Source organism: Sphaerodactylus townsendi, linkage group LG01, assembly GCF_021028975.2.
Source record: "Sphaerodactylus townsendi isolate TG3544 linkage group LG01, MPM_Stown_v2.3, whole genome shotgun sequence".
NCBI lineage: Eukaryota > Metazoa > Chordata > Lepidosauria > Squamata > Sphaerodactylidae > Sphaerodactylus > Sphaerodactylus townsendi.
Window position 1 is genome coordinate 188,405,381 of NC_059425.1, and position 17,509 is coordinate 188,422,889.

Here is a 17,509-nt window from a genome sequence, read left to right on the forward strand (position 1 = left end):
GAGATGACTGGTCATGTAAAGATTGAATAAGGAAGTATAGCCTTTTATAAGTACTAGATGCTCTAATTTTTGCCAAAGTTTCCGTCTAGGTTTTGAATTGAAAGCTGCTTTCAGATCTATCAAAGCAGCGTATGAAGAAGTTGGGCATCTGGTGGAATACTTTTCAATTAGGTGCTGTAAAATCAAACAGTGTTCAGCAGTCAGTCTACTTGGTACTTCAGGTAGCTCTTAGCAAACTGTACAGTCTTGAAAGCACGGCACAGGTAGCTCTTAGCAAACTGTACAGTCTTGAAAGCACGGCACTGGTAGCTCTTAGCAAACTGTACAGTCTTGAAAGCACGGCTCAGTCATTCTCACGAGGGTTGCCAACCTCCACATGGCATCTGGGAATCTCCTGCTATTACCGCTGATCTCCAGGCAACAGAGACCAGTTGAAGTTGGAACTGGCTTTCTTGGCTATTTTGCTACTCCCTTGACACCCAGGCTTGGCATGGCTAGTATCAAATCCAGTAGCACCCGAGAGGCCGATAAGATTTTCAGGGTATCAGCTTTCAAGAATCAGATCCCCCTTCATTAGACACTGATACCTCTGACGAAGGGAGCTTTGATTCTCAAAAGTTGATACCCTGAAAATCTCATCAGGCTCCCGGGTTCTGTAGATTTAAATCTCGCTCTTCTGCTGCTGAGTTACACAGCTGACCTCTGAAACAAGGTTCTGTTCAAGTGTTTCCTTTGCTGCAAAGGAACGGTGCCAGGCTAGCAGAGTGGATTTAATTCAGTGTATTATTGTCTCGTTAAAGGCAAGATGAATGAAATAAATTGAATCCACACATTAATGAGGTCGTAAAGGACTAAAGAGGAAAACCTCCTCTGCCAAAGGAAATCAGATGACATATTCGGTCTTCTAAAATGTTTCTCCGGCCATTTTTCATTATTTGCTCTTCCAAGTCTATATGCCTTTTTCTAAACTAGGTCATCTCAGTCAATGTGGTTTTTAAAAAATTATAGTTATAACATTTATAACTAAAACAGAACAGCATTAAAAAAGAAAATAAATTAAAAGCCATATCCAAGCAACTATTGCAATTTCATTCCAAAACAGGAAAAAAATACATTCATATCATATATTAAATAATGATATAATAAGCAATGAACTATAAACGATAATAGTTACTAATGGTAATATAAAAATGGTACTTAATAGCGATTACCATAATAATCTTAACAGGAATCATAAGATACCCGATACTTAATAATCCCAATACTGATGTTAAACAGTATTGTAAAGTAAATTACAGTAATATACAATAGATTAAAAAGAAACTTGAAGTGGCAATTGTATATCTTTTTTCTGCTTATTTTTTTAGGAATAATATAAATAACATGCTTTCTGTTTATCATGGAATCCCTTGATTGGTCTTTTTTCACATAGTGCATTAATTTTGCCATCACTGCATATTCTCTTCTTCTGCTTCTGCTTCTGCTTCTGCTTCTGCTCCTCCTCCTCCTCTTCCTCTTCCTCCTCCTCCTCCTCCTCCTCCTCCTTATTATTATTATTATTACTACAATACATTATTATTTTGCTATCCTACCCAGGATGAGAAATCTTCTGCTTCTTTATTTTGCACATATCCCAACAATTTTTCCAGTTCCCACCAGCATACTCTTAGCTTCCATAGTAAATTTAATTTTCATTTTTTAAAATATTTCAGCATGTATTTCTTTTCTAAAACAGTTTTTGTCTTTTTCCATGTCTGCCACATATGGTAAAAAGGCGCTGTCTACTTCATTGCATTTCCGGCATTTTCCTTCATAGCACTTATCCATTTTCTCAATATCCTGTGGAGTTAATATACCACCGGTAAAAGATCTTATACCAGTTTTCTCATGATGTTTCTCTAAACATCCATCCACAAGGTTGTTGAAGAGATATTTCTTCCTCAAAATTTTGCAGCCCTCCTACCATACGTGTTTTAACTGATTCTTTGTCAAATTGAAGGTGATGACTTATAAATTCATCCTCATAATATTTTTCTTTCATTCTCACCTTTTCAAATCCAGTCAGCTCCCTGATTACGCCTCTTCCTGGGTGAATGTCCTTTTTAAATCTTGAAACTAGTTCATTTTATATATATATGGGTGTGCCATGGGTGCCACCCCTCCACCTCCCTCTCCCTCCACTAGGGTGGGTGGGCCATGTTCCCTCCCTTGCATGCCACCCCTCCCTCCCCTCCCTCTCCCTCCACTAGGGTGGGTGGGCCCATGTCTCCCTCCACTTGGCGGCTGCCGGGTCCCCTCCCTTGCATGCCCCCCCTCCCTCCCCTCCCTCTCCCTCCACTAGGGTGGGTGGGCCATGTTCCCTCCCTTGCATGCCACCCCTCCCTCCCCTCCCTCTCCCTCCACTAGGGTGGGTGGGCCATGTTCCCTCCCTTGCATGCCACCCCTCCCTCCCCTCCCTCTCCCTCCACTAGGGTGGGTGGGCCATGTTCCCTCCCTTGCATGCCACCCCTCCCTCCCCTCCCTCTCCCTCCACTAGGGTGGGTGGGCCATGTTCCCTCCCTTGCATGCCGGGTCCCCTCCCTTGCATGCCACCCCTCCCTCCCCTCCCTCTCCCTCCACTAGGGTGGGTGGGCCATGTTCCCTCCCTTGCATGCCGGGTCCCCTCCCTTGCATGCCACCCCCTCCCTCTCCCTCCACTAGGGTGGGTGGGCCATGTTCCCTCCCTTGCATGCCGGGTCCCCTCCCTTGCATGCCACCCCTCCCTCCCCTCCCTCTCCCTCCACTAGGGTGGGTGGGCCATGTTCCCTCCCTTGCATGCCGGGTCCCCTCCCTTGCATGCCACCCCTCCCTCCCTCCCCTCCCTTGCATGCCACCCCCATCCCCTCTCTCCCCTTCCCTTGCATGTCACCCCTCCCCCTCCCTCCCATCCCTTGCATGCCACCCCTCCCTCCCCTTCCCTTGCAAACCTCTAACATGACTCCCTCTCAGTCATGTTGTTTTTCTGTCAGTCAGTTGCCTTAGAAACTTTATGGTCAGTTACAATTTGACAGCCAAGATAGGCTGAGCCTTATATACAGATACCCCGCCCATCCCCAAAGGGCTCAGGGCAGCAATACGGTAGCTGTTGTGTGGCATATATAATCTTGTGTATGCCTTTGAGCGGTTTTGATGCCTTTAGAAACCCAGGAATTGGATATCTTGTAGAGTTTTTGGAAGCATAACAGTCTGTATATTGTCAGAAAAACTAGGAGTTGTACTAGGTGTATCATTGTCTGGTCATGAGAAGTAGCTGGCTTGAATCCAGTGTGATTTTTGGTCAGATAAAGACAAGCCATTCTGCATTAACCTCCAAAGCTGACAGCTGCAGTTGCAAAGATTGAAAGGGGATTTCCCTTGTTTCTCTCTTGGCAAGCAAGAATGGACATGAAGCTGCCTTTCTACTGAATCAAATTATCAGTCCATCAAAGTCACTGCCGACTGGCAGTGATCCTCCAGGGTCTTGGGGAGAGGTCCTTCACATAATTGCTGCCTGGTCCTTTTAACGGGGGCAAGCCGGTGACTGAATCTGGGCCTTAATAAACCTAACTGTACTCACTGTTGAATTGTGAACGAGCAGGTTAATGGGTGGTGACTTTTCACATGCCAGTTTTCTCTTGAAGCCCTGGCTATCCAATAAATACTTGCAAATAGAGTTGTCTTATAACATCTATTTTGTTTTACTGCAAGCAAGGGAAGGAAGAAATGGGGGTGGGGAACTATGCTCACGCTACTTAACAAAAACAGTTTTTTTTAAAGAGAAAAAACCTAAGCCATAGTTAACTTCTTCTGTGACGTAAATGTCGCCCATCTCCATCTTTTTGATTTAGACTTCTCGATATGTCATTTTAGATGTGCCCCCTTCTGTACTTGCAGAACGATCCACTTTCAATCCACTTTTACAGTTTTTTGCAAGTGGATTTTGCTATTTCGCACAGTAAAATCCAGCTGCAAAGTGCACTGAAAGTGGATTGAAAAAGCATTATTCTGCATGCGCAGAAGGGGCCATAGAATACTTTTGGCATCACTAAAGCCCTTCCACACCTGCAGAATACTGCACTTTCAATCCACCTTCACAATTGTTTGCAAGTGGATTTTGCTATTTCACACAGTAAAATCCAGCTGCAAAGTGCATTGAAAGTGGATTGAAAGTGCATTATTCTGCATGTGCGGAAGGGGCCTATTTTGACTGATAATATTAGGGACTACAAAGGATTTCCAGCAAGATATGACACCTTCTTTCAGCCAGTTAACAAACTTGGGTTGAGTTCTCTGAGGTAGATAACACAGTCTTTAACCTGACATAATGAAGTGTAAGTACAGGACCAAATGGCAAATCATGGCTCATTCAGATGTTCAACAAGATTTGGTGCTAGAAAGGTTCTGTACATCCCAAAAACTTTGCCCAACTCGAGTGCCATCTCCAACATAAATCTTGATATTGAACAGAATTATGTTTTTGGGTTGATTTGTATCAGTAACTTTGCTCTGGAGAGCAAGGACAGGGGGAAAACGGCTACCATTGAAAGATTTTTTTTGCAATTTAGGAAGACAGTTCTTTGTTTTTTATGGCTCAGGAATATAGAACTCTAAACTAGCGTCTGCAAAATGTGAAGACTTTTTGAGCCCCCGCTTCGAGAGCCCCCGCCTCAGCAAATGTCTATCACTTCTTTGAATTAAATCTTATCTCATGCTAATAACTGCATTATTAACCTTTAAGGCTTTGCACGGCCTGGGGCCCTTGTACCTTCGGGACCGCCTTACCCCATATGTCCCTACACGGCCTCTGCGTTTGGCAGAGGCCAATTTACTGTGACACGGCTGGCCTTCCCCCGGGCCAGGGCTTTTACGGCCCTGGCCCGTGCCTGGTGGAACACTCTTCCTCCAACTGTCCGGGCCCTGCGGGATCTTGGAGAGTTCCGCAGGGCCTGTAAGACCGAGTTGTTCCACCGGGCTTTTGGGGAGGCCAGCCGCTGATGGCGAGCGCCCTCTTTGTCTCTCCCTTTTTAACATCCTGGGAGCTGTGACATCTAGAGCTACCATCCCCCTCTTTGGGAGGGTTTTATTGATAGTTTTAATACTAGACACCAAGTGGTTTATGTGGAACGCTGTAATTTTATGTTTTAATGATGTTATTTATATTAATTATTGCTGTTATTACTGTTTATGTAATATTATTTTGTTGTTCACTGCCCAGAGCCCTCAGGGGATGGGGCAATATATAAATATGATAATAAATGAATAAATAAAATAAATTGTACAGTTCAGCACGCTCCTTCCCGCAAATCGCAGTATAGAATTGACTCAGCGGAAAAGGAAGAACATCAAAGGGCTCCTGTATTTTAGTGCAAAATGTTTGCAGCTAAGCAAAAATTGAAATAAAACATTGGCCAAGTATCAGTATGCCAAATCCAAAAACCTTTATTAGGCATAAAACCAGTGCCAAGAATTTCAAATACAATAAAAAGATCATTATTGCTCAACTTGCAGTACACCGAGCAAAAACATAGCAACAGCTTCAGATATTTCCACACTAGAGCTATTTAGAAGCTTAGCCATTTTTGTTTTATCAGAGAGGAGCATAAATCCTGTTGGTAACACAGTTCTCAAATTGGTTCTGATGTTGTTGTACTCTTGGAACAATGGAGCAGAATATGAGAAAGTGTTACAGTTGTATCAGGGACAGAATTGACAGCGATCAGCTCATCTTGTGGAATACCAGAGAATCGAATCTTTGAAGGGAGTATGTGCTGACAGAAAAAGAGTTATACCTTTGCTTTCTGGTCATGACCCATCTGCTGTCATTGTAATTAATAAGATTGTTGCGAAGATATATAGCAGGGCTAGTTTTTCTGAGGGATAATCCCAAAAGACTATTGGAGAGCAAAGAGCTTTTGTGCTTTGCTCAGGAGAAATTGCGTACTCTTGATCGTAAATAATCTAGACTTTTAAAGCTTACATGGTAAATCTCCCGGAGAGGGTGAGCATTTGTAGGGCCTCCCAAGAGAAGCCTTTCCAAGGAAAAGATCTTTTTTTCAATATGTAGCCACTCATTTCGAAAGCTGAAGCTCTCTCATTTCTAACTGGGACAAACTGTTAGGGTCAGTGCAAAATAATAAAGACAGCAGGCCAAAACTTAAAAGTTACAACTCCATGCCCTTGTTTCTGTATCACAATAAATGTTGCCCTGATTCCAAAACAGAAGAACTTACCATAGGTAGGACACAATCGCGGGGGGTGCCAAAGATCTTATAAAGGAGAATTGGATTGGATGCTTTCCAATTTCTGGTGCCATGCTTGGATCCAGATGGGGATATTTCCATGCACCAAAAGGTGCTGGAGGCCACCTTTAAGCGTTAAACACCTTCAACGCTGCTGGTATGAATCTACCACCATTGATGTTAAAAAACTTCAGTACTGCAGCGGATAAATTTTTGCAGGCTTTAAGGGTGTTATCTCTGTGTGTGGTCCAGGTTGACTTATGATGGAATATTATCCCAAGGTATTTGAACAATTTAACTTGCTCGATGTCAGCACCTTGGAGAGACCATCTTGAAGGTCTAAAAACATTGGAAAAGACCACAATTTTAGACTTGATTGGGTTAATGACCAACCTGTTGTTTGAACAGTATTCAGTATCAGTATTCACAAGGTTCTCTCCTTTCCGTTTCCAGTATGAGGTAAAAGCACCCGTTCCTTCCACCTGCTTCAGGAACATCTGCAAACAGATGGCGAAGATGCACGAAGCAATATACGAGCTGCTTCCAGAGGAGCAAACACAGGTTAGTCACCCGGAGCAGCTTCTCGAGGGCTTCCCAACACAATAGAATTCAGTGAACGGGGCTTCTCTTTGGGGGCTGCTCACAGTGGGCTGGATCCCAGCGTGCCATCATGGAAGAGAAGCCACACTGTTAGATTGAGCACCCACGTTTCATTTCCGGTGCGCCCAGATCAAAAGGCAAAGGCCATTTAATGCAATCATGCAGGGTGAAATGATTCAATTGCTGAATATCATTATTGGGGAGAGAGGTGGGTATTGCTGAAATACACCCAGCACTAGATCTTGCACACACAGAAACGCAAGGTGGGATATTGTCAGAGCCAGGGTGGTGTAGTGGTTGAGAGTGGTGGACTCTTATTTGGAGAACAGGGCTTGATTCCTCACTCCTCCACATGAAACCTGCTGGGTGACCTTGGGGTAGTCACAGTTCTTTCAGAACGCTCTCAGCCCCACCTCCTCACAAGGTGTCTGTTGTGGGGAGAGGAAGGGAAAAGAAGTTTGTAGACCGCTTTGAGACTCCTTACAGCTGAGAAAAACTGTTGAGCTTCCCCACATGTACTGATTGGTGGAAACTGTTTCTGGGTGGTTGGACTCCAATTAAAACTGTAGCGTCTCTCATGTTTTTCTGTGCCAACATGGTATAGTCTTGCTAGCCTCTGGGAAAGAAACTAGTTCTCTCTGGCCCTTTTTGCACAAGTCATCTGAAACGTTTGCAGAATTTTTTTGATCCCCCCCATTTGCCAAGATGTTCGTTCACACTCACCCCCTCTGAATATTTCATGGCTGCCACGAGGTGGGGAGGGGAGTCTCTTTTGGGGGGATGATTGGTAAAAATGGTACTTCAAAGAATCTTAGATTCTCTGTAGTCCTTGAGCGAGTAAATTTGCCCACACATAAGTTGTGAGTAAATTTGCCCACACATAAGAGAATCGTCAGGAAGAAAATCATCACTTCTTGTAATTGCGAGTTTGCTCATGGATAACCTACACGTAAGAGAAAATGCAAAGGGGAAAAGAGAAAAACATCCAAAAATGATGGGGAAAAAATGTTGAGGGGAAAAGATCAGCTCAGGACCAGGAACACAAGACGCTGTTGGGGAAGTTGAGCACAGAGGCATGGAAAACGGCAGCGGGAAAAATGGAATGTTTTAAAATAATTGTCCAGCGAGAGAAGATGGCTTGAAAACATTTCAACAAAAAGTATTGCTATAAAAGGAGTTTCAAAAGAAATGTTTTCAGGTTGAAAATAAAACATTTCCGAAACCTAAGGGCAAGGGGGGAAGAGTGCGGAACTTCACAGAGGAAACATTTCATTCCCTACCTGGAAATGTTTTAACAGTTGTGTGCAGAAGAGGACTACGTGACTAGGCAAACGTGCTCACAGTTAAGAGTTTTACAGATGTTGTGGCTCTGACTTGAAATAGTTTTTGCTAACTTTTGTGGTGGTCCTGTTACTGGTGAAGTGGCCCTTAGTTTCTGTGCAAGCTCTTGGCCAACAGATGGGAATGAGGTGCTGTGTGGTTTCCGGGCTGTATGGCCGTGTTCTATCAGCATTCTCTCCTGATGTTTCGCCTGCATCTGTGGCTGGCATCTTCAGAGGATCTGATAGTAGGAATGGAAAGCAAGTGGAGTATATAAACAAGTGGAGTATATAAACAAGCCCTCCCCGCCTCACCTTTTGACCTCACAGTATATATACTCCACTTGCTTTCCATTGCCTCACAGTATATATACTCCACTTGCTTTCCATTCCTACTATCAGATCCTCTGAAGATGCCAGCCACAGATGCAGGCGAAACGTCAGGAGAGAATGCTGATAGAACACGGCCATACAGCCCGGAAACCACACAGCACCCCAGTGATTCCGGCCGTGAAAGCCTTCGACAATACAGATGGGAATGAGTGCGTTAAAATGGGTATCCCCTACTCTTCGAGGGAATAAGATCTTCAGCACTTTCTGGTTTCTGTGTTTGCTTTTAGATGCTGTTTTTACGAATAAATGCCAGCTACAAGCTCCATTTGAAGAGGCAGTTAGCCCACTTAAACGTAGTCAACGACGGAGGACCTCAAAATGGGTACGTGACGTAAGGTGTAGATATGACTTGCGTGTTTAGTTTTCTGCTAAACTTCTGGGCCGCCAGAAAGCAGCAGCGTCCTTCTACCGGCAGTGGTGCTGTCTGCCAAATACGTTCGTTTAATGATAGGCTGCAGACTGAATTGCATTTGTTAAATTAGCAAACCGTATCTGAATTTGAATTTTGCAGTGCCTGAGGTGGAGGAGGGATAGTGAGGCAGAACAGGAAAAGAAGCGGCAGGTAGGCATAGAATCTTGTGAGCCAGACCATGGAGAGGGATGGGCCAGGAACGCAAGGCACAGTGATGTTGCACCAGCTAGTCCGCTCTGGCTGATTCTTAGCAAAAGGTCATATTCAAGAAGCAGCTGTTCTCAGATCTTACAGGATGTGCCAATATGGAGCTGGTATGGTGGTTTGGGGGTGCTGATTGTCTTTGTGTTCCTCTCCCTGGCCCCGCACTATCCCCCCAATTATTTTTCCTGGGGGAGCCTAGGGCAGTGATGGCGAACCTTTTTGAGACCGAGTGCCCAAATTGCAACCCAAACCTCACTTATTTATCGCAAAGTGCCAACCTGGCAATTTAACCTGAATGCTGAGGTTTAAGTTTAGAAAAAACCGGTTGGCTCCCTCTTCCTCAGCCCCACCCGCTCGAGCAGGGGCCAGCCTGCTGTAGCTTCCAGTAAGTCCTGCGCGCACCACTCTGTGCCTCTCTAGCATTTCTGCCTCCTCCCCCCCCCCCCCCCCGCAGCAACCACCCGGAGCACAGGGACCAGGCCCGCCAGCCGAGTCCTCCCTGCTCACCGCGATGCATGCACATCGTGCTCAGTGACCCAGGCCAGCCTAGATGTGTGGGGGGGGGGCACTCTGTTTGCGCGTGCCCACAGAAAGGGCTCCGAGTGCCATCTCTGGCACCCGTGCCATAGGTTCGCCATCACTGGCCTAGGGTCTGCATGGATGAATAGCCATGCGAGACAGAGAGTGTTGTTTCCAGAGGTTAAAAGGTGAGGGAAATCTGCATGCCTTCTGACCAGTGGCAGTCTGAATAGAAGCCAGTAATTGCAGCTATGCAAAGGCAGTACTTCTTTGGCTGTCTTGTCACAGCTGACATACAGCGACCCCTGGTGGGGGATTCAAGGCAAGAGACGTTCAGAGGTGGTTTGCCCTTGCCTGCCTCTGTGTCACGACGCTGGTATTCCTTGGAGGTCTCCCGTCCTAATGCTGCGCAGGGTCGACCTTGCTTAGGTTCTGAGATCGGATGAGATCGGGCTAGCTTGGATTATCCAGGTCAAGACAAAGACAGTTTTAACATTACTGTTTTTTTCTCCCCTATTATCTGTTTGTGAACTGACCGTGGCGTGGGGAAAGGTAAAAAGAATAACTGAGTGCCTTCAGATGTAGCGAACTAGTAAAGGCTTCTTCACGTTGGCTATGAGCCTAGCTGTTAGCCACGCTGGCATTCTGCCTCCGCTGTCATAGAGAGTGCATTTGAAGCTCGTTTTCCACAATAACTAAAGATGTACACATGGGCAAAGCAGAGTTTGTACCTTTGCCCCACGCCAGAATTCTGAGCCTTGTGTAGAGAGAGGGGAGCTGGTGAATGGGCGACGGTCTCAATTTGTGTCCCTTGCGGACAAACCTGTCTGGCTGTCATGTCCGAATGCGGACGACGTTACGTAACAGTTACAGAGATGCCAAAGATTGTGCAGAGTGTTTTCTTGTTTAAACTCCTGTCCCACACACTCCATGCATCCTCTTGACTAAACCAACGGCCTCAAACGTCCAATAGAACTACAGCTACCCTGGCTATTAATGCCTCCAGGGATACCTTATTCACCTTACTTACGCCTCCTTTCAAATGTATTAAAGTGGCTTGAAAATCCAAGCTTCAGTTTCATATAGTCCACAGAACCTACAGAATTGGAATATGGACTATCTGAAACTGAAGCTTGGTCTCTGAAAAAAGAATCGGCAGGAATTGAATGGACTACGTGGTTGTTTATGTTTAGTTATAAGTGTTGGAAGACTTATACTGTATCTTGAAGAACTCTGTCAGAGAAATGGAGGAAATGTAAATACAAATAGAAGTGTTAAGTTGATTAATTATATGTAAGATCAATATATAAGATCGGATACAGCCAGAGTGCAACGTGTGTATTTCTTAGTATTTAGGCTAGTGTTGACATTGCACTCTTAGAGATAGTGGTGATGGTTAGAAATGATGCTGCACACTGCCCCATCAGCAGAACTATGGGACCCCGATGCATTTTGCATACACTTCATCAGGGCAGGGCAGGGAACTGCCATATCATAGTTTGGACACTTCCCACGCTCCAACACAGCTGTTGTGGAGTGTCAGACTATATTTTATAGACCTCTCCTGCCCCCCCCCCCTCGCTGCCCTCATTCAAAACCCAGTAGGGGGTCTCAGGGTGAATTAAAATCCATTTGCCCACTGCACCAATTATCTTTTGGTTTTTATTTATTAATATTTATTTATACCCAAAACACTGAAAATGTCCTGGTCCATTTTGTTGGTGGGGCTGATAGCTTGTTTGGGAGGGGGCCAGAGGTGGGATCCAGCAGGTTCTCACAGGTTCCCGGGAGTAGGTTACTAATTGTGTGTGCCGAGAAGGGGTTACTAATTGGTGATTTTGCCATGTGATTTTTGCCTTAGTTACACCCCTCCTCTCAGCAGTAACACGCAGAACTTGAAGCAGTCTAGCAGGAGGTGCACCGGCGTGCGTGGCAGCCTGCGCCTGCGTGCATTCGTTTCCTGCCCAAGGACCGGCACAGCGGCTGTGTCCTTGCCACCGCCCCGCCCAGGAATGCCACGCCCCCGAAATGCCCAGCCACGTCCCCGTCGTGCCCCGCCCAGCCCCATTGGCGCTACGCCACAGTTTGAATCCCACCACCATGGGAACCTATTACTAAAATTTTTGGATCCCACCACTGGAGGGGGCCCTGTGTTGTGTTTTCGTGTTCGGCTAGTGCCATCAGTGATGTGTTGAGTGAATGTTCACACAGGAGGATCTTACCTGAAAAGACCAAACCCGCAAAGCCATTTCCAGATACAGGAGAAAGTATGGAAATCTGGTCTTTTAAACAATTGTCACCATTAGAGATACTTGAATCCCCATTAGTTTGGGTCACATCCTGTTGGTGGGGTAGCAAATAGGTAGATTTTTCAATTGTTCTAGCCGTGCCACTGGAATGCTGTTTTAGGGGTTTTAAAAATTGGTCACTGCTAATGTACACAAATGTTCTAACAATCCGTTACTGCCATTTTTGAAGACTTGGCCATGATGCCTTCGAAGAGCAGGTGGCCTCTAATCTGGAGATCTGGGTTTGATTCCCTACTACATAAGCAGCAGGCTCTTATCTGGTGAACCGGATTTGTTTCCCTGCTCCTCCCCATGAAGCCTTCTGGGTGACCTTGGCCTAGTCACAGTTTCCTTTAAACTCTCTCAGCCCCGCCTGCCTTACGAGGTGTCTGTTGAGGGAAGAGGAAGGGAAAGGAGTTTGTAAGCTGCCTTGAGTCTCCTTACAGGAGAGAGTATAAATCCAAACTCTTCTTCTGTTGTGGTGTTCTCTGGGAAAAGGTGTAGGCAGAACATTTCCCCTATTAATTCTCCGGTGGAAGGACCCAGAGTCTCTTTGGAATGAAAGATGGGACTTAAGAATGTAAGTTTCTTTTAAAAATGGTCGCAGTTGCTAGTTTAAAAGAGGGGGGGGGGAACCCCTCAAAAAGCTTTCCTTCTGTGCAATCCCAAACAACGCAGAGCTTACACTTTGGCTCGTTTTAACCCTCTGCCTAACGCTGTGATTCTTGGCAGGTATAATAACACTCCATATGAGAACAGGTTATGTCAATGTAATATGGCCGTTGCTGAGACTGTTCAACATGTACTATTGGAATGTCCAGTATACGAGTCGTTACGCTCTATGTACATCTGTCCATTGATAGAGAGCTCTCAAATGATGTCAGGCTACCATCTGTTATGAATTTTCTACTCAAGCAGTTCCTGGTGGATCCTCACAGTTAATGTGAGAATGTTGCAAGTTTTTTTGAGGAACTATTTGGTCAGGCGCAATCATTGCCTACATAGTAGTAACGGCGAAATTATTTTATGTGTGCGTGAATGTTGTGAATGTTCAACGTTGTTTTAATGTATTTTAATGTTTTAATGTCTCAGTAGATAAATGCCCCTTTTTACTAACTCTGTAATTTATAATGCCAATAAAGGCTTTGGAATTGGAAAAAAAAAAAAGCTTTCCAGTACCACCATAGTTGAAAAACGTGGGCTTGCAGTGTGGGTTCAGCCATAGATGGGAAGGATTTGACTAAGTTACATAAATCACTCATAAATCTTACCTTTCCATGCTTATGCAAGTAGTCCTTAATTGACTGTTGTTAGTCTCTTGGCTCAGCAAGCTCAATTTTTTTTGGGGGGGGAACCCCCCACCTCAAACCTGTTTGGGCAAGAACCAGGCCAGCCGATTGGCTCACCTCTAGTCAACACCTTCCGACTTGGCAAGTTTGATAGCTGAACATGTTTGAATCAAAATTCCCAGCATTCCTGTTCGTTGCTTCTTGTGTGATGTAATTAAAGCTATTCAGGAAGGTGTTGGCAGGTTTCTGTCCTACATCCTTTATTTTAACTAAATATTCCTCTCTAGGTAACTTAACTCTGATACATTGCCAGGCTACAGTGCACAATTTGCTGGGCCCACTGTTCCTGAATAGTTGTAAAGTTCAAAACCCAATGGATTCACACACACACACACACCCCGATGACAGTAAACCCACCCAATGTTATTTGTAGGTCGGGGCCTGGTTTGTTTCACATGCATCGGCAATCAAGCCATTTAGGAGCAGCAGTGGCGTAGAAGGTTCAGAGCTCGTGTATCTAATCTGGAGGAACCGGGTTTGATTCCCTGCTCTGCCGCCTGAGCTGGGGAGGCTTCTCTGGGGAATTCAGATTAGCCTGTGCACTCCCACACACGCCAGCTGGGTGACCTTGGGCTAGTCACAGCTTCTCGGAGCTCTCCCAGCCCCATCTACCTCACAGGGTGTTGTGAGGGGGGAAGGGCAAGGAGATTGTCAGCCCCTTTGAGTCTCCTACAGGAGAGAAAGGGGGGATATAAATCCAAACTCTTCTTCTTAGCTGAAGGCCCTGTCTCTGCAGCCCCAATCCTCAGCAGACTTTTCAGGAGACTGCGGATCGGGGCGGGGGGTGAGCAGTGAAGATCAATTTCTACAGACGGTGTTAATTTATCCATTCCGTCAACCTGAGAGTAATGAACTTGCTGTGCGGGCGAATGAAACTAGCAGCTGCTTTATCAGTTGGTTTGTTCTTTCCGTGAGCTTTCTGACTTAGCGCTTCTTCTTGCCTTTCAAATAGGTTGGTTACGGCCGACGTGGCTTTTTACACTGGAAACCTTCAAGCCTTGAAAGGGCTTCAAACCCTGGACTTAAACATGGCTGAGATCTGGGAACAGAAGAGGTGATAATTCAGCAACGCAGCTGCTGCCGCTTCTCTGAAGGTGATCACGGGGACCCTCGAAGAGGAAATTCTCTTGAAGGTTTGGTGAAAACCTGGGTCCAGGAGTGACCTCGGGAGCGCTCTTTAGCAAGACAAAAAAGTAGAGACCACTTCTGTTTGGTGGGATTCCTCTTCGTGCTGTTCAGATCCAGGCTCAGGTTTCTTTGGACCAAATCCAAAAGAATACATAGCTGTAACACAGCTGCCGTTGCTAGAGAGTGGTTTGTAAGTCTTTATATTAAAAAGATGCTCCACATTTCCTCTAGTGCAATGAAACTCACATGGCGTCTCTCACCTTTATTTAAGTGATGGTGCAGTTTGGAAATCCTTGGCAAACTTCTATAAAATGTTTTCACTGTAAACCTGTTCTAAAGCTATTTTTACAGATGTTTCTATCGGTTTACCTGCCTAGAGCAAGGTGTGTTGAGGTGCATTCTGATGTCGTTCTAGGAGCTGTTTCCCAAAAACAAGATATTAAAAAGGAAACTATAAGGGTGGCCCCTAGTTCTTCTACTACAAGTGGTCAACTCTTAAGGACATGTTTTATAATGGGTCTAGTTTCCAGACATGATCAGAACCTCAATTTTAATTTGCCAATTTCTGCATATCCCATACCTCCTCTACCTTTCCATCCAGTTACTGTCATCCCAAAACTGTAAGAGCAGACCACCCGACACGGCAAATACAACGCTAGATGCGGTGTGACTAACTTATATCAAGGTTTGGGGTTTTTTTTTAAATTGCTGTATTTCAGGCTGGTACCTGCCTGTCCAGAGTTAAAAAGTGCCTGGGCATTCCACATCACGACATTAAACAGAAACCTAGCGAGTGCCTCTTCTTGTGATGACTGTGTATAATGATACGGTGTTTGTGTGCCTCTGGTTTCAACAGGCAAGGCATGCCTCTCTGTTAACATGAGCAGAAGTCATTTGTCAATCAAAATAAAGCTATAAAAATGAGCTGTTTTAAGAGACCAACTTCTTTAATGGTAGGAAGCCCGGCGGTCATAGCAAAATCACCCACACGTAAAAACCCAGACTGTTTTTTCCAGACAAGGGGGCTTGATATTTATTTCAGTGCCTGTACAGATGTGATGTTTGCATATATAATTGTCTACACACGATCTGATTGTATGAATGTTACATGAAGAGGAGACTCGTTCGGAGGTTAAAAGCGGGACGGAGCGTGTGGAGGTGCCACGAGAGAGAAGTGAGAAGAAGGGTGGCAAAGACAGAAGTAGCAATTCCATCTCTTCCATCGCAAGTGTCTTTTCTTTGGGTAAATAGACAGGACTGACGCTACCAGAATAAAACGTGAGGTATTGAACTCTGCCAAAGTAGCAAAGCTTAAAGTTAAGCATAGGTAGGAAAAGTCACGAACAATTCCAGTCCTAGACTATTTAAACCGTCTGCTTGTCTCAGTAGCAAAACGTCTGGTTTTATTTTTAAATGGAGGGCGCCATTCACACTTCATGAAGTAGTTGCAATTAATAGTCAACGGCATATTGCTTCACAGCTTTTCAGTTTACAAGCAGACTCATGGTAGGTTAGCAGGTTTACACATCTTACGCAAGAGCTGCCTGCCTTTTCTTAAGACAAATAATATTGCACTTTCGGTTATATTAATTTTGAGTTAAATCGTTTTTAGAAACTGGCTTTCTGCTTCCAAAAAATTACAGGAAAATCTACTTGGAAATAATACTGGAGGGTACAGGAAGTAGGTGACTAATTATAGAGGGCTTCTTTGAGCACACACATTTAATTGCCATCGGGTTCTTCGTCGGTCAGTGATCCAAGATCCGAAGATTTCCAGAGACTATTTTGTTCTCCAAAACTGCTCCTGGTGGTATATCTATCCTGTCTCCGTGGTTTGCAATAATGATGACCGTGCCCTAGATAGCAAGCAAAAATCAATGTTTAGCAGATTAATAAACCTCAGCTGTAGCAGCTGAATGAGCAAGAACAAAGAATCCCAGTCTCCAAAAATTTATTCCTGAGTAAACTTTAAATCTGACTACCCTGGAATACAATCACTGAGTTCGAACAGCAAGGGCTCACGTGATCTGGGCTCGTCTTATTTTGAGATCGAAGCGCAGATAAGGCCCTGATAAGATTAAGGAAGTGATTTCGTGCAGTTTAAGTTTTCGTAGACTGGAACCCTGACTATTACCAGGTGTTGCACAAAAGATGACACGATATACAAGCAAAGGTGCACAATAAATGGCGGCGTGACCAAAACTGGCAGAAACAAATCACTAGGAGGAGATGTGATTTTACTAGAGCTGTTCCAACACTGAGAAATGAAGTTTATCAAAATCTCAAGAATACACCAACAAATATGGAAAATAAGACAGTGGCCCACAGGCTGAGAACGCTCAATCTACATTCCAACTTTAAAAAAGGAGACATCAAAGACTACAGCAAGTATTGGACCATCACATAAATTTTTCTTGTGAGTAAAGTATTGCTCAAACTCTTAAAATGAAAACATACCCTATATGGAATGAGAAACACCAGCTTTTCAAGCTACATTCAGAAAAGAGATCATAGTCTGTACAAAGCACAGTGGTTCTCCACAATGACAGGAGGTATTGGAAAAGGTGTTGGTTCTTCACAATGACAGGAGGTTTTAAATCTAGGACTCTAGTTCCTAAACTTCTGAAAATGGGAGCCACTTCTAACCTATTCCACTTTTCAGGACTCCTTTGCAGTAACACTGTACTACTCGTCCCCCTTCTGGATGTGAAATTCAGCTAACACTGAATAAGTTCATATTTTCCATGTTTAGTATTTCTAAAGATATAACATTACTGAGCAACACTGTCATTTCACACATTATGGCCAACGTAAATCCAAATTTGACTCCCAACATCTCACGGCTTCCTCTCCCAACCTCACTGTGTTCCACCTCCTCCACGTGTAAAAGAGACCCACGATCCTCCCTTTGTTCAAGTTCAAGAGGCGTCATGTAGGTAAGTGCGATAAAAAAACAACTGACTTATGGTCACCCCTGCAAGGGGCTTTCAAGCCAAGTGAAAAGCAGAACTCCCTCTGCAGAGCTGGTTTGGTGGTCTCT

General features: G+C 44.7%; 2 protein-coding genes across 2 annotated transcripts in view; one reads left to right on the forward strand and one right to left on the reverse strand.

Moving 5' to 3' along the window:
• VPS54 (VPS54 subunit of GARP complex) overlaps positions 1–15,393 on the forward strand; it is a 72,078-nt gene extending 56,685 nt beyond the window's left edge. The window contains 3 exon segments of the mRNA XM_048501697.1: positions 6,711–6,818; positions 8,797–8,891; positions 14,294–15,393. Of these exon segments, the coding sequence (XP_048357654.1) occupies positions 6,711–6,818; positions 8,797–8,891; positions 14,294–14,399 (309 nt within the window). The 3' untranslated portion in view covers positions 14,400–15,393.
• Positions 15,394–15,395: 2 nt separating this feature from the next.
• UGP2 (UDP-glucose pyrophosphorylase 2) overlaps positions 15,396–17,509 on the reverse strand; it is a 41,553-nt gene continuing 39,439 nt past the window's right edge. Inside the window, 1 exon segment of the mRNA XM_048501708.1 lies at positions 15,396–16,325. Within this exon segment, the coding sequence (XP_048357665.1) occupies positions 16,218–16,325 (108 nt within the window). The 3' untranslated portion in view covers positions 15,396–16,217.